Source organism: Sinocyclocheilus rhinocerous, unplaced genomic scaffold, assembly GCF_001515625.1.
Source record: "Sinocyclocheilus rhinocerous isolate Xijiao unplaced genomic scaffold, SAMN03320098_v1.1 scaffold167, whole genome shotgun sequence".
In the NCBI taxonomy this organism is placed as follows: Eukaryota; Metazoa; Chordata; class Actinopteri; order Cypriniformes; family Cyprinidae; genus Sinocyclocheilus; species Sinocyclocheilus rhinocerous.
In genome coordinates, this window is record NW_015634008.1 from 345,498 (window position 1) to 369,463 (window position 23,966).

At 38.4% G+C, this 23,966-nt stretch overlaps 3 protein-coding genes across 3 annotated transcripts in view; 2 read left to right on the plus strand and 1 right to left on the minus strand.

The window, feature by feature from the left end:
- Positions 1-11,756: 11,756 nt before the first annotated feature.
- LOC107744865 (endosomal/lysomomal potassium channel TMEM175-like) lies at positions 11,757-16,545 on the plus strand. Its single transcript, XM_016558683.1, has 10 exons — positions 11,757-12,054; positions 12,219-12,257; positions 13,228-13,325; positions 13,427-13,478; positions 13,581-13,616; positions 13,773-13,856; positions 13,942-14,106; positions 14,765-14,846; positions 15,404-15,539; positions 15,702-16,545. Exons 1-10 carry the CDS (start codon positions 11,854-11,856, stop codon positions 16,369-16,371), a joined length of 1,563 nt encoding a protein of 520 aa, XP_016414169.1. The 5' UTR covers positions 11,757-11,853; the 3' UTR covers positions 16,372-16,545.
- A 624-nt stretch (positions 16,546-17,169) lies between these two features.
- LOC107744870 (endosomal/lysomomal potassium channel TMEM175-like) lies at positions 17,170-17,900 on the plus strand. Its single transcript, XM_016558688.1, has 2 exons — positions 17,170-17,200; positions 17,363-17,900. The coding sequence occupies exon 2, from the start codon at positions 17,541-17,543 to the stop codon at positions 17,898-17,900; it is 360 nt and encodes a 119-aa protein (XP_016414174.1). The 5' UTR covers positions 17,170-17,200; positions 17,363-17,540.
- A 2,738-nt stretch (positions 17,901-20,638) lies between these two features.
- Positions 20,639-23,966, minus strand: part of LOC107744867 (phosphatidate cytidylyltransferase 1-like) — a 30,174-nt gene continuing 26,846 nt past the window's right edge. Inside the window, exons 8-13 of the mRNA XM_016558684.1 lie at positions 23,454-23,541; positions 23,222-23,290; positions 22,675-22,827; positions 22,383-22,502; positions 22,167-22,270; positions 20,639-21,528 (exon numbers count right to left, since the gene is read on the minus strand). Coding sequence (XP_016414170.1) covers positions 21,393-21,528; positions 22,167-22,270; positions 22,383-22,502; positions 22,675-22,827; positions 23,222-23,290; positions 23,454-23,541 — 670 coding nt within the window. The 3' untranslated portion in view covers positions 20,639-21,392. The remainder of the gene's footprint in view (positions 21,529-22,166; positions 22,271-22,382; positions 22,503-22,674; positions 22,828-23,221; positions 23,291-23,453; positions 23,542-23,966) is intronic.

Sequence of the window (23,966 nt, forward strand, 5' to 3'; positions counted from 1 at the left end):
ATTCCGAAGCTTAAATACTGCAGTCCCCAATAATTCTGACTGCAAGGAAAATGGCAAGTACATAATTAAAATTTCTCTTCTTGTGTTAAACAGAAGAAAGAAAGTCACAGATGTTTGGAATGGCATGAGGGGGAGAAAATTATGACAGAATTTTTATTCTTTTGTGAACTTTTTCTTTAAGAGTTAGTACAATGTAGAATGCATTGGGCAAATTAGGCTACTGAATAAATATTAGAGTTATACAGATGGAGCATGATGTGAATAAGAGTTTCGATAATTAGGTTAATAATGCATGCGATGAGGAAATAATAAATAGCATTATTTATATAGTGGAATATGACTATTTGAGTGTGGTGCTGAGAGGTTGGCTTGCATTCAGACATAATGCTATTTGATGTTGTAATTCAACAGCCTGCTGATGCGGGACCTGATGGCTGATGGAAGCAGTGAGAGCAGTCCATGGCTTAAGTGACTAGAGTCTCTGGAGATCCTCTTTCATCATGTCCAGGAGATGACCTGAATGCAAAAAACCCCAGAGTGAAAATCCTACTGTTAAAATCAAATGTGCTCCCAAATGTGTCTCCAAAGCTTTTTAACATCGACCGATGGCCTGGTGAACATACATAATGCAAACAGAACAGCAGGATAAAGAGACTCGCACAGTCTGTCCCTGGCATGAAATCATAATTCACACTTTAATGTTTACCAAATGTGACTGAGAATCACAAATTAAATCGTTGCCCAGGTCCAAGCTCACATGGGCAGTGGGTGGTCATAAGCAGGTGTGTGACAGTGAGAGCGCTGGCAGGGTGTGATTAGGCACATTTGATGAAAATTGTGTTTTGCTGTCAGAAATCCAGCATCAAATGTGTCCTAAGGCTAGAGCTACTGCACCTCTGAACAAACCTTCACTTTATATCTGACATAAGGATGCTTTCTATTACATTTCGTAAAAACAGCAGCACTGGAGCTGCAGGAACTTTGTGTAAAACCTGATGATCATGTTCTCCAGCATGATTTGAGAATGGGTTTCATGAAAGAAAAACACCTCTTAGTAAAGGTAAAGGGATCCGGGGTATCTAATGCCGACTAATCCTTCATTCACACTTATACCCTATGAACAGAGTCCCATCTGTTTGCAGTAACCTTTCATGACCACAGTTTTGTTTTTTTGGATGGGCATGTGTGGCTTAATGACAAAAGAGGGGTTTAAATTCCCTTTCCATGCACTGTAAAAAATGACTGAATTTAACGGTAAAAAACTGTAAAAATGCTACAGTAGAAACCTATTAAATGGTTAACGGTAAATTCCCCTACTATATACGGTGAAAAAATGTATTGGACATTACATGTAATTTTTATGGTAGTATACCGTTTTTGGAAAAAAGAATGTACAATTTACAGTAAATAACCGTAAATTGACATTCCCAGAATTCCCTGTGTTACATTTAAAATTTGATGTTTTTTTGTTGAAATAACGGTTTCTTCTTAGTTTTTTCTTATCAGTTTTGTATATTAGGGTTGTGTGTTACACCTAATGTTGTTAAATGAATGTTTATTGCATTGTGTTTAGTGTTTGTGTGAATGACACTGTGTACCTTCTATATATGTTAATATTTAAAAGTTGCTTGTGATAGACTTTGATTCATCATGTGACTCTCATTACTACCTGCTTTTGGTGGTTATCTGTGTGTATTACAAAGATACAACGCAGATTTCCAGTACTTCAAGAGGTTGGTATTAACATTATATCAGTTAATGAAATTACGGTATTTAACTGTAAATTTAAGTTAAAAACGTAATACTAAAATGTAGCTACCATGTTTTTTACGGTAAAATTCTGGCAACCACAGCTGCTATTTTTTTACCATAAATTTTACGGATTTTTTTTTTTTTTACAGTGTGTGTATTTTAGGGATTAAGGTTTAATTTTCTATAAACTTGTGAGGACGTCCTGTCAGTCTGTTACTGAACAGCTATCGGTCATATGCTTTATGTTCAGATACTGAAAATAACATAATTAACACTAAAGCTATAGAAACACTTTTGTGACTGTTGGATTTGAGAAATGTGTGTATGTACGAACCTGTCAAATATTCTGTGGATGTGTGAATGTTTTTTAGTGTTAGGTGTCATAGGTAGGCATCCAACTCGCTGTCCGACAGCTCTGTCATGTACTCAGCTTTAAATTCTCTGGTATCCAAGCAGCTGAAAGAGGTCTCCATGGTAATACTGCATTTGCTTTCTTGTGACATTGACTGTGATAATACCAGGAATGCACTGTTCCTTAGAAACACACACAGTTCCTCAGAACTTCAATTACACTGTGATTTTTTTCAGAATTTTTGTGTGATATTTGTATAATGTTTAATTCACGGCTCTCTGGTATACAGCTGAAATTCTCTTTGGTCAATAGCACTGTCCTGTGGTCAAATATTTTTGTATAATATACAGTAATTGACCATTGCCCTCACACATATTAAAATAACTTAATCTTAAAATATTGCCCATGCACTTATGTGGTAAACAGTTGTAGGTAGGATGTTTTTTTTTTTCAACTGAACCCATGTGGCCTAAATTATTTACTTGTATTACACTAAAAATGGTATAAAAACAATTCTCACTCAGAAATTGCTAAGACATTTTACAAACTACTACAAAGAAAAAGCAGGTAGCACATTAAAGGGTTAGTTCAGCCAAAAATGAAAATTCTGTCATTAATTACTCACCCTCATGTCGTTCCAAACCCGTAAGACCTCCGTTCATCTTCGGAACACAAATTAAGATATTTTTGATGCATTCTGACAGCTCTCAGACCCTGCATTGACAGCAAGAGTCCTTACACGATCAACGTCCAGAAACGTAGCAAGGAGATCGGTAAAATAATCAATGTGACATCAGGGGTTCAACCGTAATTTTACGAAGCTACGAGAATACTTTTTGTGCGCAAAAGAAGAAAAAAAACTACTTTATTTAACAATTCGTCTCCTCCATGTCACCCTGGCGGCATTTTGCAGAATATCCACTGAACGCAAACAGCGTATGTTGTTCTGTGTCAGCTGCGCCACACTTGCTGTCTATGGGAGTGTCAGAGAGATGTCAGAATGCAACAAAAATATTTAAATTTGTGTTCTGAAGATGAACGGAGGTCTTACGGGTTTGGAACGACATGAGGGTAAGTAATTAATGACAGAATTTTCATTTTTGGCTGAACTATCCCTTTAAATTAAAAGCGAAATTCTGAAGTAGAAAAAATGAAATATTTTCTTGTAAAACATACTCCAATCATCTTGTTTTATTTACCTTTGAAAAATGATTCATTCAGTACATTTTTACAGAGATTTTAAATTACGATTGTAAGTTAACCATTCAAAATATAATGAATTTAATATAGGTTGTGTTGTTTCTTTTCTTATTCTTATCACATTTTATACAGTATGTTTTACAATCTTTTAAATAGATGAAAGGAAATATTGAAGGCTTTCGTTTCTGCATCTGCACGTGGCAGTAAAAATCAATCATGTGGGAGATTGTAGAGATAAACTCAGACATCCTTCTCTTTCCGGCTTTCTCTCTTGCTTTCTCATCCCGCTGAGATGCTTAATGCTGCTGCACGCAAAGTGCCCGACACTTACAACAGCAGTTCCTTTTCTCTTTCTGTCTCACAACTGCGGATATGCTGTGTGCCAAACTGGCATTGGGATAGGCCCATAAAGCAGTGGTGACTGCAGCAATGACGCAGCAGTGCAGCAGCACCTGATTTACCGCCCCCAGCTGCTCTCAGGATGAGGGCAGGCCCATCAACAAATGAGCTTTAATTCACACTGGCAGTTCATCCCTTTCAAACCCTGCACCTCTTGCTTTCTATTCACTAGCACTATAGAGATGCTGATGGCACACATTTGGGCACTGAGCAAAGACAAACTTATAGGTTTTACACTGAATGTAAGGGGCAAATGAAGCTACTGGGCAGAGCTTTCTTTTGAGCTTCTTTTTTGAATGTTTGCATTCACTGTCAGCTGTCATGTGTATTTTTTAGCTTTGATCTTTTTTTATATATGAATTTTGGCAGCTACGTTTTTTTTCATCTTCACTTTCACGCAGATAAGCCAAGTGTGAGCTGAGACGCAGGGTGTGTGTGAGAAAGAAGGGGAAAACCATTATTAATATTAATGAAGCCAAATACCCACATCCCAGTCCACACACTAAGATAAACATGCATACGGCACGCTTCACATCTGTGCTGCATCTCAATTTATTTAAATAATTCAGAGACTCACAGCCCACATCATCTGCAAGGTTACTTTCAATGCATCAATGAGTAATGTCAAAAGCACATCTGTGGAGGGAATCAGGGATATAGTATAGATGTAAACAATTGACCTCTGATGGCCTCCAAACTGTGGCTACTTTATAGTTTAGACCAGGGGGTTTTAAATATTTACTAGAATATAAAGGAAAGTGTGTTAAATATTACACAATAAATTATAAAGAGAACATGCTATTAGCTAAATGGCATTTCTATTATCATTGAACTAATACACATATTTAGGAAATATTGTCTTTGTATGAAGCTATGCAAATAATAGTACATAAAATGTCATGGAAGGAGAAATGAACATTCTCAACAGAACAAAATATATTCAAAAACATACTGAATTCAATACAAAGTTAACATTTTAACTTCAGTGGCCCTTAAAAATGCATTTTACAAAATCGTTTTTGTATTTTTTTTCTCTCTCTCTCAAATTTAAGGACCACCTAGCACTGCCCTGTGGTCCCTACATATAAGAATAAGTAATGAATGTAAACACAATGAATAGACATAAAAGTACGTATATAGAAATTATACACATAATTCCATTTTTCAGATTATTCATTCATACTAATCCAGAATGCATAGAGCGTTCCTATTTCCCGCCAGCTTCTCAACAGTTAGAATTTCAAGTACACTAGCTCTGCAGAGAATGATTATCCCTCCTTTTCTCACACTGACTACCTTTGTTGGCTTGATCTAAAAGCTCCAGGCCTTGACAGCTTCAAACAACTGGGGAAATAGAAAGAGCTCTGCTAGTCCGGTCAGGTCGTGGGTGAATACATGGCTGTTATTTGGAACCGTTCTGAGCAAAGCTTTGAGGACTCTGTGGGACCCTCTGGAGATAGTGGTATCCCAGTTCAGCAATTATTATCAACTGGTTCTGCTGCCATACAGCCTTCATGCCACTGGCAGGCTGCGTTAGTGGATTAGCTCTGGGATAGTCATGTAGGGGATAAATATGTATTCTAGAGTATTATAATGTAGATTCTAAACATCACAGCAAATATCTGTAGTATGTGCTCTACAGTGCACAGGCCATAATCACCACAGATCTGACTTCAACAGACTCTCCCCGATGAGGATTTGATTTCATCTTGCACCGAGGTAAGAGATTAAAAAAAATTGTGAGAAAGCGGCTCTGGAAAATGTTTCTATAACCGCAGAACATTCTACTGATCGTATTAGATTAAAGGTTTTTAAAGGGGTCATATGATGCTTTTTTAAAGATCATTATTTTGTGTATTTGGTGTAACAGAATATGTTGACATGCTTTAATGTTAAAAAAACACATTATTTTTCAAATACTGTACATTATTGTAGGTCCTCTATGCCCCGCCTCTCTCAAACGCTTCGTTTTCTACAAAGCCCCCTCCTTTCTTTCTTTGCATGAACGTTTGGGCGGCATTATTCAAATATTTTCACATAGTGAGGTAGATATGTGGGGGCGTGTTAGAACGAGCCGTTTTAGGGGGGCGTGGCAGAGTCTTAACTTTGATAAAGAATATCTCTTTGGTTTTGAGACTTTAGTCTTTGCAACTTCAGGGATCTTATCTATGCACAATCAGCTTGTAACACTCCAAAGAGAAAGGAAAACTTGAAAATCGCATCATATGACCCCTTTAAGATTCTAGGAGTTAACCACCACCAATTAAATCTATCAATATAAAATCCTCCACAGATGGGTGTGTACAATTATAGAATATCTATCTATGTCCATCCATCCATTCATCTACATATCTCTTTTAATACTTTTATTTAGCAATGATGTTTTAAATGAATCAAAACCTGAAAAAAATTTATCACCAATACCAAAATATTAAGCAGCAAAAATACATATTCAGCCAATATATATAACTCTATTATATCTAATGTACTTGACAGCTGTTGTCACCATTTACTTTCATAATATGGAAAACAGCAGCGTAGACATTCAGCTATTTATAACCCCTTTTGAAGAACGAAGCTACTGAGTTCCATTTGTTCCAGTAAACCTTAAATATTTTCATTTTATTCTTCATAACTGTCAGAGCCATCTTTAGACTCGTCGGGTTCTGTCATTGCTATATGTAACATCATTCCACAATCTATAATTAGAAATGGGGAGCGTGATTTTACCAAGTACAACATGTTCCTGGATCAACATCCTTGTTGATCCTGGAACATCATTCCAATCAACCAATCAGAATTGAGAGATAACTTTTCAGGAAATGTCAGTTTTAGGCTTACAATCAGGATTAGGCGCTTCTACACCCTTGTTCATCAGCTATCATTTCCCTCTGATTTTAGGAATAAATTATGGGTAAGGTTAGGTTTAGGGGTGGGGATTGGGTTAAGTCTGTATTTTTGGACAGAAATGTTGATCCAGAATCAACAAAAGATGTTGATCCAGGAACATGTCTTACTTGGCAAAATCACGGCGACCAATTAGAAATACACAGAATACTACTGAAAAACATCTAAACATTCCCTCAGTATGTGTCACACTGTCATACTCCCTCTCCAGAACTCTGGTCCTCTGTTATGGCTTGAGCTTTTCTAATTCTGTGTTTCTGCACTGCTGGTCTCTCTCTAATCAGATCTAACCCATCTCTGCTGCTCACTTAGACAGAAAGGGATTTGCCTAGCCTGCTAATGCAGCCTATGCTCCTTAACAGATTTTCGCCGCAGCCCTCTCTCCTCAGCCGCTCCTGACGTGTAAAGACTGAAGAGCAATTAAGAGCCACTCTACTAATTACAGATTAACAGGACGGGAAGTAGATGTGATGCTGACCTACTTCTGTCCCATTTCTGGCTCAGAACAGCGGGACGAAATTTGAAAAGGAACCGCAAGACGTTTTCTTCCATTTGATGGACGTTTTGATGTGGTCACATCATTACTGCACATAACGTTTTCTCAAAAATCAGACAGAAAGATAAAGAGCTGTCCGCTGCCATGAGATCAGATGATCCAGTGACACCTCCAAAGCAGTTCATAAGGCTAAAGAGCCTATATCCCACAGACCTTAGTTGGTATGGATTAGCAAACAAATGAGGAAACTTCCACTTTTTAAAGCAACGGCCCGGTTTTGCCCTACAGCTTGTGGCCTGGATACTATGTTAATCTTGTAAACTTCTACAGTTAGTCCTGTGATAGTGAAATGAACTAGCCTGAACTTGAACCTGTGTGTTGTATGGAGTGTGTTGAAGCACAGGCCTGACCCCGGGTCATCAGGGAAGGATTATGTCTCTGTAATCCATTCCCCTCAATGAAGATGACTAAAATATTACAATGATTTTCACTTTAACTTTCATGAAGGATTAATCGCTCAGGAAATCAAAAACACTCACTGGATACACTTTAATATTATGTAACAGGGATTATAATTAGAATAAAACACTGTGGGCTTGTTTGTACATTGACATGCTGGCGACATATGACTGCTGCCTAGTTGCTGCTTCTAAATGATTGGATTGAATGTTTTGACAGGTTGGGCTGGCAGTACTTTACACAGACAAGAGATACAGACCATAGTCCCTGTGATCAGTGCACTGGCTGTTACTTTGTATTTAAATTGTTTAACACCTCCTCTCTTTTGGTGATGAACAATCTATGTCAATAGAATCATTTAGGCTGTCACTGATCATTATTTTTTTAATGACCAAGCCTATAAATGTCATTAGTAGCATTTCGGATATATATATATATATTTACTGTTTGAAATGGTATTTACATATTGTTTCATGGTGGGTTACAAACGAGTGATTTCAGCTGGATTGTTTTGGTAAGTGTTATATGCAAACTTTAGGATGGTTTTTGTTTGTAGAATGTTTGTACTTTCATTGCAATAAAAGTATATGATAAAAGTAGAGTGGTAAGAAGAGGGTAGAAAAGACAAACCATATATACATGAATATAAGAACTACAGAAAATGACAAAGACTATCTTTGGGGAAAAATATTTGAATTGTAAATTGATTTTTTTTTTTTTTTTGATTATTATCATTTGTTTGACCTATACTGCAGCCATACAGCAGGAGGCAATCAAAATGTTTTGGCTTTACTTTTCAGGCAAAGGGTTATCCCAGAACTGGGGTTGTGTGAGTTGTGCACTCAGTGCTGGTTTGTATCAGAAATGGATTATCCGCACATTATCCGCGGAATTATCCAAACATTATTTATTTGAATCAGAAAGGGCATCTGGCGTAAAACCCGTTCAGTGATCCAGTAAATCACTGAAAGTAAAAAATAAATCTGTCCATTTCACACAAAGTTGTCATAGATTTGTCCTATCATCATGTTGTTTTTAATCTGTGCTTGATCATTCTGTCAAACAGACTCTCATCTCCACTTGATAATCCATTTTGCAAAGAAGCAACAAGGATCGACCGTCACGGCATCTGACTCCTGTACTGCCGTAATCAATCACAGAGGTCATGCACAGGCACTATTGCTAATGTCGCACAGTATAATTGAGCTTAACAGACTTTACTGACTAGCAAAAAGAAGTTATGTGAACAATCATATATGTCAGTGTTCAGTGATATTATAGCATTATGCTGCTATGCTGAACAGTTCTGTTAAGTTAGTACAAAAACAACATGCCAGCAGAAAACAATGTAATGGGCTGCCAAATATGGCAGTAAAGGTATTAATGAGTTATGTGAACAACAGTTTAACCTAATGTTTATCACGGAAAAAAGCCTACTGGGATTTTATGTAAAAGCAAAGCAACAATGCTTCATTTTCTGTCAAATATACAAGGTACATATACATTCAGTATGCCAATATGTCATCTATAATCAGGTATAATCTCACAACAACAAAAAGCAAATAGCAAAACAACAGAAAGGCTTTGAAAGCATCTAATGCTTTTGGGTATGTCATTTTGTATTGAATAAATGTTATACTTGAATGAATAGCGTGAACAGATGTCTCCTTAGAAAAGGCTTTACAGAACATTTAACTAAGGCAGACATTTTGAATAATAATAATAATAATAATAACAACATGTAATGCTTGTAAAAATTAAAAGCAAGTGGTGGCAAATTACTAACAGAAGAACAGATGGAAATATGCCATCAGAGGATCACAATGCCGGTTGAAATGAACAGCTTTGTTTTAAATAGAGATTAGGGTTATACGTACCACAACAGGAAGAAAGATGGATGGAGGTCTTTGTATAGATATTGCTCTGGTCATGCTTATAATTTTGGAGTGTGTTCAGGAATTGATTGGTTTTCAATGGAACAAAGCTGCTATTATTAATAAATGATACAGGTGATCTTTTTAGACTCTCCCCCTTATTGTAATGGTTTATTGACTTTGCCCTTTTAAAATAAAAATTTTAACATAATTTGTGTTCTCACTCACGAGTCACAAAGGCTTTGTGCAGGTGTGTGTCAGCATGTATAAAGTGATATTTGGTTGTACAGTCTTTTGATAATGAGAATGACTGACTGTTATTTGCTAGGTTACTGTTCCATTCTGTAATTGGCCACTTTGATTGAAATTTCATGAAAAAACAAAAGGAGCTGTTCTGCTGCTGTCTCCCAGTATTTTGTTTGGGACTGTGTTGATCTGCAGGGACTGAAAAGGCTCATAAAAACAGACTGTTTCTCTCCTCTCTCTCTTCTTCTCTTTCTTTCACCCTTTCAAACAAACAGGATTACAGGAGCATACAGTCCTAGCGTGATACGCCTCCTGATTTGGATTTCACTGAATGCTTGCTGGCCTGGGACACAGTTCTGTCTGTGACGATGCAAAACATGTCAAATTTATCTTTGAATTGCAGAGTTGCGCAAGAAAGTGCTGGCATATTCTGCTGCCTCCATTATAACGGACAAACTGGTAAAAACACAAATATGACTTGCAAATAATGCAGAAACTGACAGTGATTTAGTTGGGGGTGATTTCGTGTCTCTAGAGTTGGCTAGTCTGGGACAGTCAGCTTAGTAAACAAAGTTTTGTCTCCCTCTAGTGGTACTTCTCATTTCTGCTTACATTTAAAGGGGTCATATGATGCGATTTCAAGTTTTCCTTTCTCTTTGGAGCGTTACAGGCTCTTGGTGCATAAAGAAGATAAAAACATAGCAACAATCAACAAAGCCTGTATCATGCAACGGTGTTGTTATGTAGTTTAATTTGCCAGTTTGATATGGGTGAAAACAACAAGCTTTGTCTTTAACCGTCAAGATTTGTTTTTAACAATTCAAACGACGTAACAGTTGATTCAAACCATTAGTAATAGTCAATACATTCTTAAAATTGAATTCTAGTTTTGTCAGTATGGTAACATTATTTTTAAATGCTGATTCATACTGAGTGGTAAACTACGGAAAATCACATTTTGTGAGAAAATGAACGAAGAAAACGAAACTGTTGAAAATGGAACTGGATTGAAATCTGCACTCTAGGGCTGCGTTCCACTAGACATGCACTCACTCACGAACTTCCCTAAGCACTTCACCTCGGGGGAATCCCCGCTGCCATTACTCTTCGTGAAGTGGACGAGGGAAGTTTATATGGACAGACCCTCGACCCCTCGATTTTGACCGAGGGAGCCAGTCTGCTTCATATATGCACACTTCAGGCCACTCCATAGACCACAATGCAACACGACTATGACGTCGTCGCAGAGCGTTTAATTTATCCCCACCCCCATAGCGGATTCTAAGTGATCAAGGGTTTAGGACCTTCAGCCCATTCCAAGGGTTCCGCCAGAAGTGGGCACTCATGCAACATAATCAATGACGTACATCCGAGTAAACGAGACGGAGGGAAGTTTGCGAGTGAAGGGCATAAAAAACGTACTGGAGCGCAGCCTAGGCCAGGGCTGTCCAAACTCGGTCCCGGAGTGCCGGTGTCCTGCAGAGTTTAGCTCCAACCCTAATTAAAAACACCTGAACCAGCTAATCAAGCTCTTACTAGGCATAGAAACTTCCAGTCAGGTGTGTTGAGGCAAGTTGCAACTAAACTCTGCAGGACACCGGCTCTCCAGGACCGAGTTTGGACACCCCTGCTCTAGGCTGTTGTTCTTTGATTCACTCACCTGTGATTTTAGCGATGCGAGGTCCGGCTCACAGAACTGTCCGTTTAAGAGAACTTGTTCAAAACGATTCAGTGAAGATTTGACGTCAATTTTATGTGCCAAAGATCAGTTTGCTTCACCCCGATTTTGCTAATAAAAACATACATTATTTAGAAACTAAATATAATTATTTTTTTTACTAAAACTTCTATTATTTTGCCATTAACTTCTCGCCAAATCTTCGGTTCACTCTAAATGATCTAACATCGTTTCTCTAATCATTACGAAAAAAAAAACGTCTTTCCTTTAACTCGAAACTCTCACACGGTTTGAGTCCTAATCAAATCGTTCACTTCAGCTTTGTGAACAAGCTGTTTCATTAAAAAGATCCGACTCAAATGAACGATTCGTTCACGAATCAGACATCGCTAACTTCCGGTCAGCTGATAGTGTGTCATAGGTGTTTGCAAACGAAACTTCTGTGGCTTCATGCCTGCTCCGTCCACTGACACCACACACCGCCGCGGTCATGGGAGAAAATGATGAAAGCGAAATAATAGAGCATCACGATGATGAGGAAATGGAGAAGATGCGGACGCCGAGGAATCACGCGCATTCCTTTCTGGAGAGCGTCACGTCGTCGGAGAAGGACGGATACAGTAGCACGCAGTCATCGCATCGCCTGCTCGCCTACAGCGATGCGCTCATCTCCATCATCGCCACTGTGATGGTGAGGAAACCCACAGACAGCCTTTCGACAAAAGGCGTGGGACATTTGACCTTCTTGAATGCACATTTCAACTGACGTCCACATGACAAACCGCTCTCGTTTTCAATGAGTCACCTGTTCTCTTATGCATGTTTAAAAGGTGTCATGATTTGTTGTGTTCACAGATATTGCCTGTTGCACATACCAAATTTCAGGATAATGAGGTGAAAAAGTATATTATGCTACCCTTCCAGGAATAGCTCAACCAAAAATGAAAATGTAGTCTTTATTTACACACCCTCATGTTGATCTGTGTGACTTCCACAGAAGGCAGACAAACACAAAAGAAAGTAAAATGTCTTGTCTGTTGTCTGTGTTTGTGTTCCAGAGAAGAAAGAACGTCTTGTGGGTTTAGAGCAGTGGTTCTCAACTAGGGAGCCGGGGCCCACTAAGGGGCCTCAGCACACTTCCAAGAGGGCAGCAGGACAACTTAAAATTATTTAATTATTTAAATCTATTGGCACTACTGCTTTCTGTTAATGAAGTTTGAAAATGAGTAGCATTGTCATGCAGATGTTTCAGAAATACCTTGAGGGCCGTAAAATATTGTCTCTGACAGTGAGGGTCCTTGTTTGAGTACCGCTGCCTGGTTTAAATATACATGAGGGTGTATAAATCATTTTTGGGTGAACCGTTCCTTTAGGAAAAAATGTAGTCTTTATTTACACACCCTCATGTTGATCTGTGTGACTTCCACAGAAGGCAGACAAACACAAAAGAAAGTAAAATGTCTTGTCTGTGTTTGTGTTCCAGAGAAGAAAGAACGTCTTGTGGGTTTAGAGCAGTGGTTCTCAACTAGGGAGCCGGGGCCCACTAGGGGGCCTCAGCACACTTCCAAGAGGGCAGCAGGACAACTTAAAATTATTTAATTATTTAAATCTATTGGCACTACTGCTTTCTGTTAGTGAAGTTTGAAAATGAGTAGCATTGTCATGCAGATGTTTCAGAAATACCTTGAGGGCCGTAAAATATTGTCTCTGACAGTGAGGGTCCTTGTTTGAGTACCGCTGCCTGGTTTAAATATACATGAGGGTGTATAAATCATTTTTGGGTGAACCGTTCCTTTAGGAATACAAATTAAACACAAATTTGTTGTATTTTTATCTCCTAACTGATCTCGCTCTCTCTATTCAGGAACTGAAACAGAGTATTCAGGCTTTGCTCACCACCAAGGTTGCTGTCTACTTGATGACTTTTTTGATTGTCACTGTTGCATGGGCTGCACATATCCGGTGAGAGCCCTCAAGCACTACACATCTATCAAGTATTAATTTCATGTAACTGCTGTTTTCATTCATTTGCATAAAGATTTCATTTAAGCATTTGGTTTTAGGTTGTTTCAAGTCATCGAGCGCATTGACGACACTCTTGCACTGCTTAACCTGGTGAGAACACCAGCTAAAGTGTTCCTAATGAATGTAAAGTACCCGTGTATTCATTTTTAAAGTGTATAATGACTTTTAAACATCATATCTCTTCTATTTCAGGCATGTATGATGCTTATAACCTTTCTACCATACACAGTGAGTCATTCTACTGATGTTTTGAAAGATTGCTTAGTTTAGCACAATTTGACTTATGTACAGTACTTTCCTTTTACCTCCTCTTTAAGTGAAATGAAAAATCTGCCTGTTTATGACTGTTTTGAATGTTTTTTTTGTTTGTTTATTTTGTTATAGTTCTCTCTCATGGCAACATTCCCTAGTTATACTCTTGGCATCCTCCTATTCTGTGCTTGTGTCATGGTGATTGGTTTAATTCAGGTGAGAACGCTTGCATGTCTGAATAACATTACCAGCATAAGATGCTTTTGAGTTTTGTTTTACAGTCATGTTTTTTTGTCTTTAGGCCATGATTGTCTTGTATGGATTCAGCCGTCCTTTCTTCCTCAATGATCAGATCCAAATGTCTGAGAATCAGGCTTATTACAAGCGACGCATCCTTGAAGTCATCATGAGGGTTCCTATCATGTGTCTGTTTGCCAGCATATTTTCATTCATCTTTATCCCACTGGTACAGGACTTTATTTATTAGTACAAACAAAAGCAGCCAAATATAGTGTTTATATAAATACAACAAGTGTATTTGCTGATAAAATTCTATAGTTTATTTTATTATGTAAATACATAATTTAACCAAACTGTATTTTATCACATACATTATAACATAATATTTACATATTATATAATATGTGACCCTGGACCACAAAACCAGTCATAAGGGTCAATTTTTAGAAATTGAAATTTATACATCATATGAAAGCTGAATAAATAATATTTCCATTGATGTATGGTTTGTTAGGATAGGACAATATTTGGCCGAGATACAACTATTTGAAAATCTGGAATCTGAGAGTGCAAAAAAATCAAAATACTGAGGAAAATCGCCTTTAAAGTTGTCCTAATGAAGTTCTTAGCAATGCATATTACTAATCAAAAATTAAGTTTTAACATATTTACAGTAGGAAATTTACAAAATATCTTCATGGAACATGATCTTTACTTAATATCCTAATGATTTTTGGCATAAAAGAAAAATCAATCATTTTGACCCATACAATGTTTTTTTGGCTATTGCTACAAATATACCCCAGCGACTTAAGACTGGTTTTGTGGTCCAGGGTCATATATTTTAATTAATACTTTTTATTTCTGTACGTTTCCTCTGGCAGTCCTACATCATTTTGGCTGTTGTCATATTCCTGCCTTACATCTCTCAGTGTTTAAAATGGATCCGGAGTAAAGCCATCGGCGGTGAGAGCAAAATCTCACAACACTTTACTCTCTTATTCTTATATTGGATACATGTTTTGTCATTGTTCATACACTACTGTTCAAAAGGTTGGAGTTAGGTGGGATTTTTATTCAAATGTTTTTGAAAGAAGTCACTTGTGTTCACCAAGGCTGAATTAATTTGATAAAAATATTATGAAATATTATTACAGTTTAAAATAGCTGTTTTCTATTTGAATGCATTTTAAAATGTCATTTATTTCTGTGATTGCAAAGCTGAATGTACTCCCGTCTTAAGAAATCATTCTAATATGCTGATCTGGTGCTCAAGAAACACTTCTTATTTTTATCAGTGTTGAAAACCGATGTGCTGCTTAATAGTTTTGTGGAAACAGTGATGCATTCTTTAGGATTCTTTAATGAATAGCATTTATTTGAAATGGAAATCATCATTCAGTGCATTCTTGCTTAACAAATGTATTCCTTTTGTTTGTTTGTTTTAAAATCCCAAACTTTTGAACTGTAGTGTCATTGGAGTTATTGTAATCTGCATATCATCACTTTTTTAATGAACTCAGGTCAGGTGGAAGTCAGTCCAGATTCAGTGCCCTTCTACACCTACCACCCCAGTGAACCTTTGAGTAAAGAGCGAGTGGAGGCCTTCAGTGATGGGGTGTATGCAATCGTAGCCACGCTGCTCATCTTAGACATTTGGTTTGTATCCCTCCAAAGCAATTCTGTCATTACTGGATCTTACAAAGAATTTGCACTGTGCTTCTCTTTAGTACATCATTTTAAACACCTTGTTAAAACCAGTATTATATCACAAAGGTAACTAATAGATTTGAGAGCTTAATAAACTATCTTCTTACACAGTGAAGACAACGTACCTGATCCGTCTGTGGTGAAGAAGGAGTTTGACAACAGCCTCATCGATGCGCTTCAGGAGTACGGTCCCGAGTACCTGGCTTACTTCGGTTCCTTCGCCACCGTCGGCCTGCTGTGGTTTGTTCATCACTCTCTCTTCCTGCATGTGACAAAGGCCACTCGCCTCATGGGCCTCTTCAACACGTTCTCGCTGGCCTTCGTGGGCGGCCTGCCACTCGCTTACCAGCTCACGCATGAATTTCCCAGAGGCTCCCGCAATGAGCTGGAGGCCGTGCAGATCAGCTGCGTCATCATCTTCTTCGCCGGTCTGTTCCAGCTAGCGATGTGGGTGACGGCACTTTTCACGGAGCGCGAGACATTGCACCCGTATGTGCGCTACGGCGGTCGAGAGCACGCCTTTATGTTGGCCAAGCTCTCGCTCTACCCCTGTGTGGCGCTCGGGACCTTCGTCTTCACCTGCGTCCTGAGCCGATTCAGCACGTCCATCTTTCACATGATGGAGATTGGCGTACCGTTTGCTTTTCTTTTACTGAGGTTGCTGGTCCGTGTGGCGCTGGCGGTGATCAGATGGCTCTTCTGTCCTGCGAGGAACGATTTGGATAGTGTTCCAGTAGAGGAAGAGGACTCACAGCTGCCCATTAATGATATAGTGACTTAGCAGTGAACGGAGAAGAAGAAAACACTTCAATGTTTGACGTAAAATCAAGGTTAGGCTAGATTCACAGCTATATCGTTTATAATTAACACTGCAGAAGACGTCCATATCGGTCAAATCTCTTTTAGTATAATAAGCCCTATTCGCACGGGATTAGTATTACCTGGTGACCTCCAGTCATTTGTAATAATTGCGGAGGTTGTCTGTGATCTTAATCCCGTGTGAATCGGCCATGTCAGTAATTTGTAAAGTAAAAATTCCCCCGCAAATGACCTACCATATTTCGCCGAACACCGAGGTGCTGTGATAATATTAGTCCCGTGCGAATCGGCATCTCTGTGATTCGGCCAGCATTTGGCGGGTCGTATATCATTTTTCGAGGTTTTTGTTTGCTGTGCGCCTTTTTATCCATCTTCCGCGAAGAATGGAGCTGCGTTGGAGTGTTTGATAGTATTTTGGGTGCTGTCATCATATCGCTACACCATACAATTTGCAGAAAGAGAAAGCTGAAAAGGTTTTGAGGTTAATGTGTTACAAATAAATCAAGCATAAAGCTTGAGATATTATTTTAACCTGGTGAAATGTAAATGACACAGCGCACGAAACTATATTAGTTTCTTTTTTTGCATTTGGTGAGTCGTATATCATTTTTTGAGGTTTTTATTTCCTGTGTGCCTTTTTATCCATCTTCCGCGAAGAATGGAGCTGCGTTGGAGTGTTTGATAGTATTATGGGTGCTGTCATCATATCGCTACACCATACAATTTGCAGAAAGAGAAAGCTGAAAAGGTTTTGATGCAATCGTAGCCACGCTGCTCATCTTAGACATTTGGTTTGTATCCCTCCAAAGCAATTCTGTCATTACTGGATCTTACAAAGAATTTGCACTGTGCTTCTCTTTAGTACATCATTTTAAACACCTTGTTAAAACCAGTATTATATCACAAAGGTAACTAATAGATTTGAGAGCTTAATAAACTATCTTCTTACACAGTGAAGACAACGTACCTGATCCGTCTGTGGTGAAGAAGGAGTTTGACAACAGCCTCATCGATGCGCTTCAGGAGTACGGTCCCGAGTACCTGGCTTACTTCGGTTCCTTCGCCACCGTCGGCCTGCTGTGGTTTGTTCATCACTCTCTCTTCCTGCATGTGACAAAGGCCACTCGCCTCATGGGCCTCTTCAACACGTTCTCGCTGGCCTTCGTGGGCGGCCTGCCACTCGCTTACCAGCTCACGCATGAATTTCCCAGAGGCTCCCGCAATGAGCTGGAGGCCGTGCAGATCAGCTGCGTCATCATCTTCTTCGCCGGTCTGTTCCAGCTAGCGATGTGGGTGACGGCACTTTTCACGGAGCGCGAGACATTGCACCCGTATGTGCGCTACGGCGGTCGAGAGCACGCCTTTATGTTGGCCAAGCTCTCGCTCTACCCCTGCGTGGCCCTCGGGACCTTCGTTTTCACCTGCGTCCTGAGCCGCTTCAGCACGTCCATCTTTCACATGATGGAGATTGGGCGCACGAAACTATATTAGTTTCCTTTTTGTAAATCCATCTGGACCATAGAACGGGACTCTCAAAGCCTTTACATCCGGGAGACAAGTTCAAGGTTAGGCTAGATTCGCAGCTCTATAGTTTATAATTAACACTGCAGAAGACGTCCATATCGGTCAAATCTCTTTTAGTATAATAAGCCCTATTCGCACGGGATTAGTATTACCTGGTGACCTCCAGTCATTTGTAATAATTGCGGAGGTTGTCTGTGATCTTAATCCCGTGTGAATCGGCCATGTCAGTAATTTGTAAAGTAAAAATTCCCCCGCAAATGACCTACCATATTTCGCCGAACACCGAGGTGCTGTGATAATATTAGTCCCGTGCGAATCGACATCTCTGTGATTCCCAGATAATACTAATCCCGTGCGAATAGGGCTATAGACTGTGGAAGTGATTGGTCTTCATGATGAGTCTTCAATGTCAAAGCAGTGGTCCGAGAAGAGCTGAAGAGTTTTTGTTCTCCTTGCAGTACAGAAATGCACAAAGTTTTTTTTTTTGCCTCTTAATGTTTTTATTAGCATGTTAAAACATTGTATTTATGTTTTTATGTTCATATTTTAATGTGAATTAAATTACACTTCATTCACACAGTAAGAACTACAAATGTTTTTTTTAGGTTATGTTGGTTTTAATACTACAATTATATTCTTGTTTTTCATTTTAATTACTTTTACATGTAATTCATGGTTTTCCTCTGGAGCTGCAATTCAGGTCTTGGTATGTTCTAGTGGAGGAAATCTTTCGTATAACTGCATAAACGTCCAAAACAACATATATTAGGTTGAGGCGAATGCTCTGTCAAGGTTTTTGTAATGCTCTACATAAATCTATTCTTCATTTCATGTGACAATGAAACTGCTGATGCACCTTATATTAAATAATGACGTTAATGTTGCACTTACAGTCTGATCTGAATGGAGCATATAGAGATAATAAGATGCATAAGCCATTATAAGATGTTTTGATTGTTTTTGTAGCATTTGAGATTACGTTTTGTTAGTATTTCTTCTAAATGTCATTACCATACTGCAAGATGTTATATGTAAAGTGCACTTGTTTTTAATTGTCATTTTAAGTTCTTATTTTCTTTTTAATGCCTTCATATTAGCAGTCTGTTTTGGGAACTACTGTAGCTGTGTCTGTTCACATGTTACTGTTTAACAACAAACAAAGATACAATTTTGAGAATAAACTCAATTGCTGCTTGCAGAAGTACTTTTGGTGGCAGATTGAAATCATGCAATGAATGTGACCACAGAGAGTAAGTCAAAACAAGTGAAGTTTATTCACCAAGTGTAGCATTGCAATAATAATTCTTACATTCTTTCCTCTGTATTTGCCATAAACGTATTACTTTTTTTGTCTTCTGGTAAATATTTACTACTGAAAACTCATTAAAAAAATCTGAAAATCAAACGGAGACATAAATAAAGGTTCCCATTTTTTTAAAACAAATTTGAAACCCATTTTCAGCTAAATTTCTGTACAGTATAAGCTTGCACAATATTATACGTTGGGTCACGTTATAACTTAAATTGTACAGCAGCTCTAAAAAAAAAAAAACTAAATTGCTAATACAATTGTGACATCCACAAAATCAGCTGTAGACATCTAGAAGTGCATTCTCTTTTTGGTCTGATAGGATTCATATTACTTACAAACACAACATTCTCACATGACTGCATCTACTGGACCGCAGATGTTAAGTAAAGGAACATGTAAACCTATTGCAGAAATGAATGAATAAGGTAAGGGGGTCACACTTACTGCGTTTTTTGTTTAGGTTTTACAATGCAACTATTGACAACTGGTCCCAAACTACACTACTGAGGCCTGATGTGCAATTAGGGCAAAGGTCACAGGTTATTACAAATCCACTTCTTTAAACTAAAAGCCTAAAAATGATGATAACCTGTAGTAATGTTACTTTTGTTCATGTAAGTGCTGAAATTATTCAATCTCATAGGATTTTATTGGTCTCTACTGTAAGATTGTAGCATTTGACAATATTAATCGTGGTTTAACAATTTTTTTTTTTACAGCAAAATTGCCAGTGCTTTGGTACACATTTGTTTGGTAAAGAATTCAGAAAGATTTCAACAAATTAAAATGAAAATTCAGGTTTTAAAAACAAGAGCAGCTAAAAACAATATAGCAGGGAGGATACTATAAACATAAAAAAATAAAAAGCGCATAAACAAATAATTTTGTGTAAATCTAAGAACATGTTTACATGTTTTCAAATATTGGATATCTACTCAAAGCACCAGTTTTTTTTATATTAAATCCTGAAAAGCTAATTGAATCTTTCGACTCGCGTAGTTACAGTGCAACTAAAACCAATGGTCACGGAGGGGAACACAGCAAACCACCTTCTCAAAAAGGCTGTTTCTCTCCCCGAAAACAATCCGTTTAAGTTATTCTCCACCCCTAGAGAGATTTAGTCATGCTGGATTTAAGAAAATAAGACAAGTCTTTTTGCATATCATTATCATAACTTCCTATTATATAGCATTTGTTAAACCATATATATTATTTTAATAAATGTATAATCTCTATATATGATCTAGTGCAGGGGTGGTGAACGTCAGTCCTGGAGAGCCGCAGCCCTGCAGAGTTTTGCTTCAACCCTAATCAAACACACCTGAACAAGCTAATCAAGGTCTGAAGGGTTATTAGGAAGCTACAGGCAGGTGAGTTTTAATTAAGGTTGGAGCTGAACTCTGCAGGGCTGCTGCTCTCCAGGACCGGAGTTCGCCACCGCTGATTTAGTGTATAATATCTATGTACAACAATACATATGATGATATGTACACACAAGTGAGTTGTTCTAGCGCTCACACGAACACACTGAGTAATGTGAAAAGGAAAGAGAATATGGCTATTTTAAGCAGTAACAGTAGGACTTACAGACATGCTTCTGTTTTAGACTAGTTGTTTTGTAATGCTTTGAGTTTAGGACCCCCGTTATAAAGTAAGCTCACATTAAAATGTTAACCGTGAGAATTATGGCATCTCAAAAACTGAAAGTCACCATCATGAGTTATTGCGTTCGCAAAGCAAATCACGCGCTCATAACATCAGGCCAGAATCACAAAATCAGTGCAATGATGTCACTCCGCTGAAGCCCCCTTCCTATAGTGCTATACATTCACTTACCATGTGCTTGGATCTTTTGTTTTGCATGTTTGTTGATCGGAAGACCTTTCCTTTGATGTTGATTTCCCAGACAGTGGCTCTGATTAAGAGAACCGTGTCGCCCCCCTTGTGGTCATTTTCCTCCTTCATTTGGTGAGTTTCTAATGGGTTGAAAGTGAGAGTTTGGTTTGCAGCAGGCGTCACTCTCTCTCACTGAACGGGAGCTCCTGTGGTCGGTTGAGAGTGTGCTCGTGCCATCACAGTCATGGGTGAATGCTTAGAGAGTTCAACAGGACATGAGCTGGCTTTGTCTGCTGAGGTGGGGACGTCTGTCATTGGGCTTCCTCCACAGCAGGGGGTAGCATGCCCTTTTCTCGTAAGTGGTTGCGCAGCGTATTGAAGATGCTGAGTTGCTGCTCTGGTTGCAGAACAAGCAACTGCTGTAAAACCTTACTGGGGTTCGGCCCCCTGGGGAAGAGAAAAATGACGGAGGGTCAAACATACTTCCTGTGTGCAGACCACTGGGATTACAGAAACACCAAACATGGAAGTGCCAATATGCTAAACAATACAGAAAATGCTAAACAATACAGTTATTTTTGCAACATATACCGTGGACAAAAATAATATAAATAGATCAAATAAATAATATTAATTTTGTTTGTTTAGACATAATTTCCACTCTAAACCACTGCCAAGACATGATCATGTGAATGCCGGTTTAGACTTGTCTTTTAAAATTTTGTTACTCAAAGTTACTCAAATTAATGGAGCATATGACATACTTTTGTCTTTATGACATTGGGATTATTCAATTGAAGATGCACAGTCTCAGTAGATTTCTTTGATTTGAATTGAGTCACCTAAATTAGGAAAGGTCCGACTATCTGTCATAGTTTGACTTAAACCATGTGTTATGTTCAAGGTAATTACTTATAAAGTTACAGCCCACTCATGAGTAAATCTACTTCATTGGCCAAAGCCAATGTTTACACACATTTGGCACTTGGTCTGTTCATTTTGGATCCTGTGTCAAATTCTCCCATAAACATTTTTATTTAATCTTTCGAAAGGAAAAAGTGTAACCAAATGAGTTGAGAGGTCACCTGATAAAACTTGTTATGTAAACATGAACGAACGTTGCCATCAGATACTGACAGTCAAAACGATCCATTATACCACCATGACCAGGAATGGTGTCCGCGAAGTCCTACAAAATGAAAAATCACAAGCTCACAGTGTCACGCTCACTCGAAGTAGGTACAGACTGTAAGATCCAAATTCAAGTGTTTATGTGTGACTGCTGCTGAATGTGAACTAACTTTGATCTTGAAAGCTCGTTTGAAGCCACTGGCAAAGAATCCACCAAATGGTCCGATCAGAGAGGCGAACGTAGAGAGCGCAATACTGTGGATCTGAAATGGGTAAAGGTTCACCGTTTTCTGCAGACACAAGAAAGATGTAGACATCATTACATTACAAAACGATTATCATTTCGAAGGATTTAGGAATAAGACAACCCCTCTCAAATATTAGATATTAAGCAGCAGAGCTGTATTAGGCCACAATCTCTTAGCTGTTACAGTATGTAGTTTTGCCCCGTCGTCTACTCACGCATCTAACTGCATTCTGCACCACTGCAGGAAGTGTGTATTCCTGTATCATGAAGAGATTTGAGGGCTCACACTCCACCGCAAAACGGTTTGTCTCACTGTTGTATTCCACTGGACAAACAAAGTACTGGTACTGGGATATCAGGTACGCAAACTGGAATAGGAGGTTTTAGTTGTGACACAATTTAGTGATATAACAGTTGTTTGTGTTGCTTGAAGGTAGGGTGAGCATACAACATACAGATACATCCTAACTGGGACACATCTGCCTAAAAATTGACTAAAAAGTCCAGGTTTGGGCTTTCTTTTCATACTTGCTGAAGATAATGACTGAAAAGTAAGGCATTGTACATAATCGCCTAATCGAGGTGTGTTACAAAGTGTAATCTACACAGAATGGTTAGAGCAGTGCAAATACATTTACATATAATGTATGAGGATACCAAACCCCTTACATTTGAGCCAATTTAGAAATCCTGGCCAGGACATGTCCAAGAAAAAAAAAAGGATGTATGGTCACCCTACTCAAAGGTCTAATGGTGACTTACAAAGAAACTGAAGACCACTGTTGCAAAGAATCCCCCAATGAATCCTTCCCAGGTCTTTTTTGGGGAGAGCTGCGAGAGAGCAAAGAGGTTTGAGATAAGATCATTTTCATCCACAATGGATTCAATTATGGAAATGTAGTCATCAGTTCAGAAAATTAAGGGACGGAGAATGTTTATCACTAATGTTTAGTGCTGTGAGGAAACATCTACCATGCAAATATCACAGGTTCACCTTAATCAGTGGAGTTCTTCCAAAAAAGAAGCCAAACAGGTAGGCCATGATGTCATTACAGATTACAATAGAGATGGGTACAATAAACCTAGAGAACAAATTACAGTTTCATTTTACAAACACATACTGTAGGAGAGAAGAAACTGTGCAGACAACGGGAGAAAAGAAAGTTCAAGTTAGTTTAATTTACTTCAGTTAATTATTTTAGAGAATTAGAATGTAAATTTGAATAAAGTTAAGGGGGTCATATGATGCGTTTTAAATTTTTCCTTTCTCTTTGGAGTGTCAATCACAAATGCAGACATGGTTTTATGTTTACACGGACAGTATAAAAGACAGTATAAGTAAATATAATCCGTAATTATGTCCCATACTGGATGCAACAAATGCCTCGTTTATAATGGGTTTTTCTGGTTTTGTCTCGTCGCGCCGGCTGGACAGGGCATCACAGTATGATAAGGGACGTAACATTTCCGTCTCACGCTTGAGGTATTCGGCCAATCACAACGCACT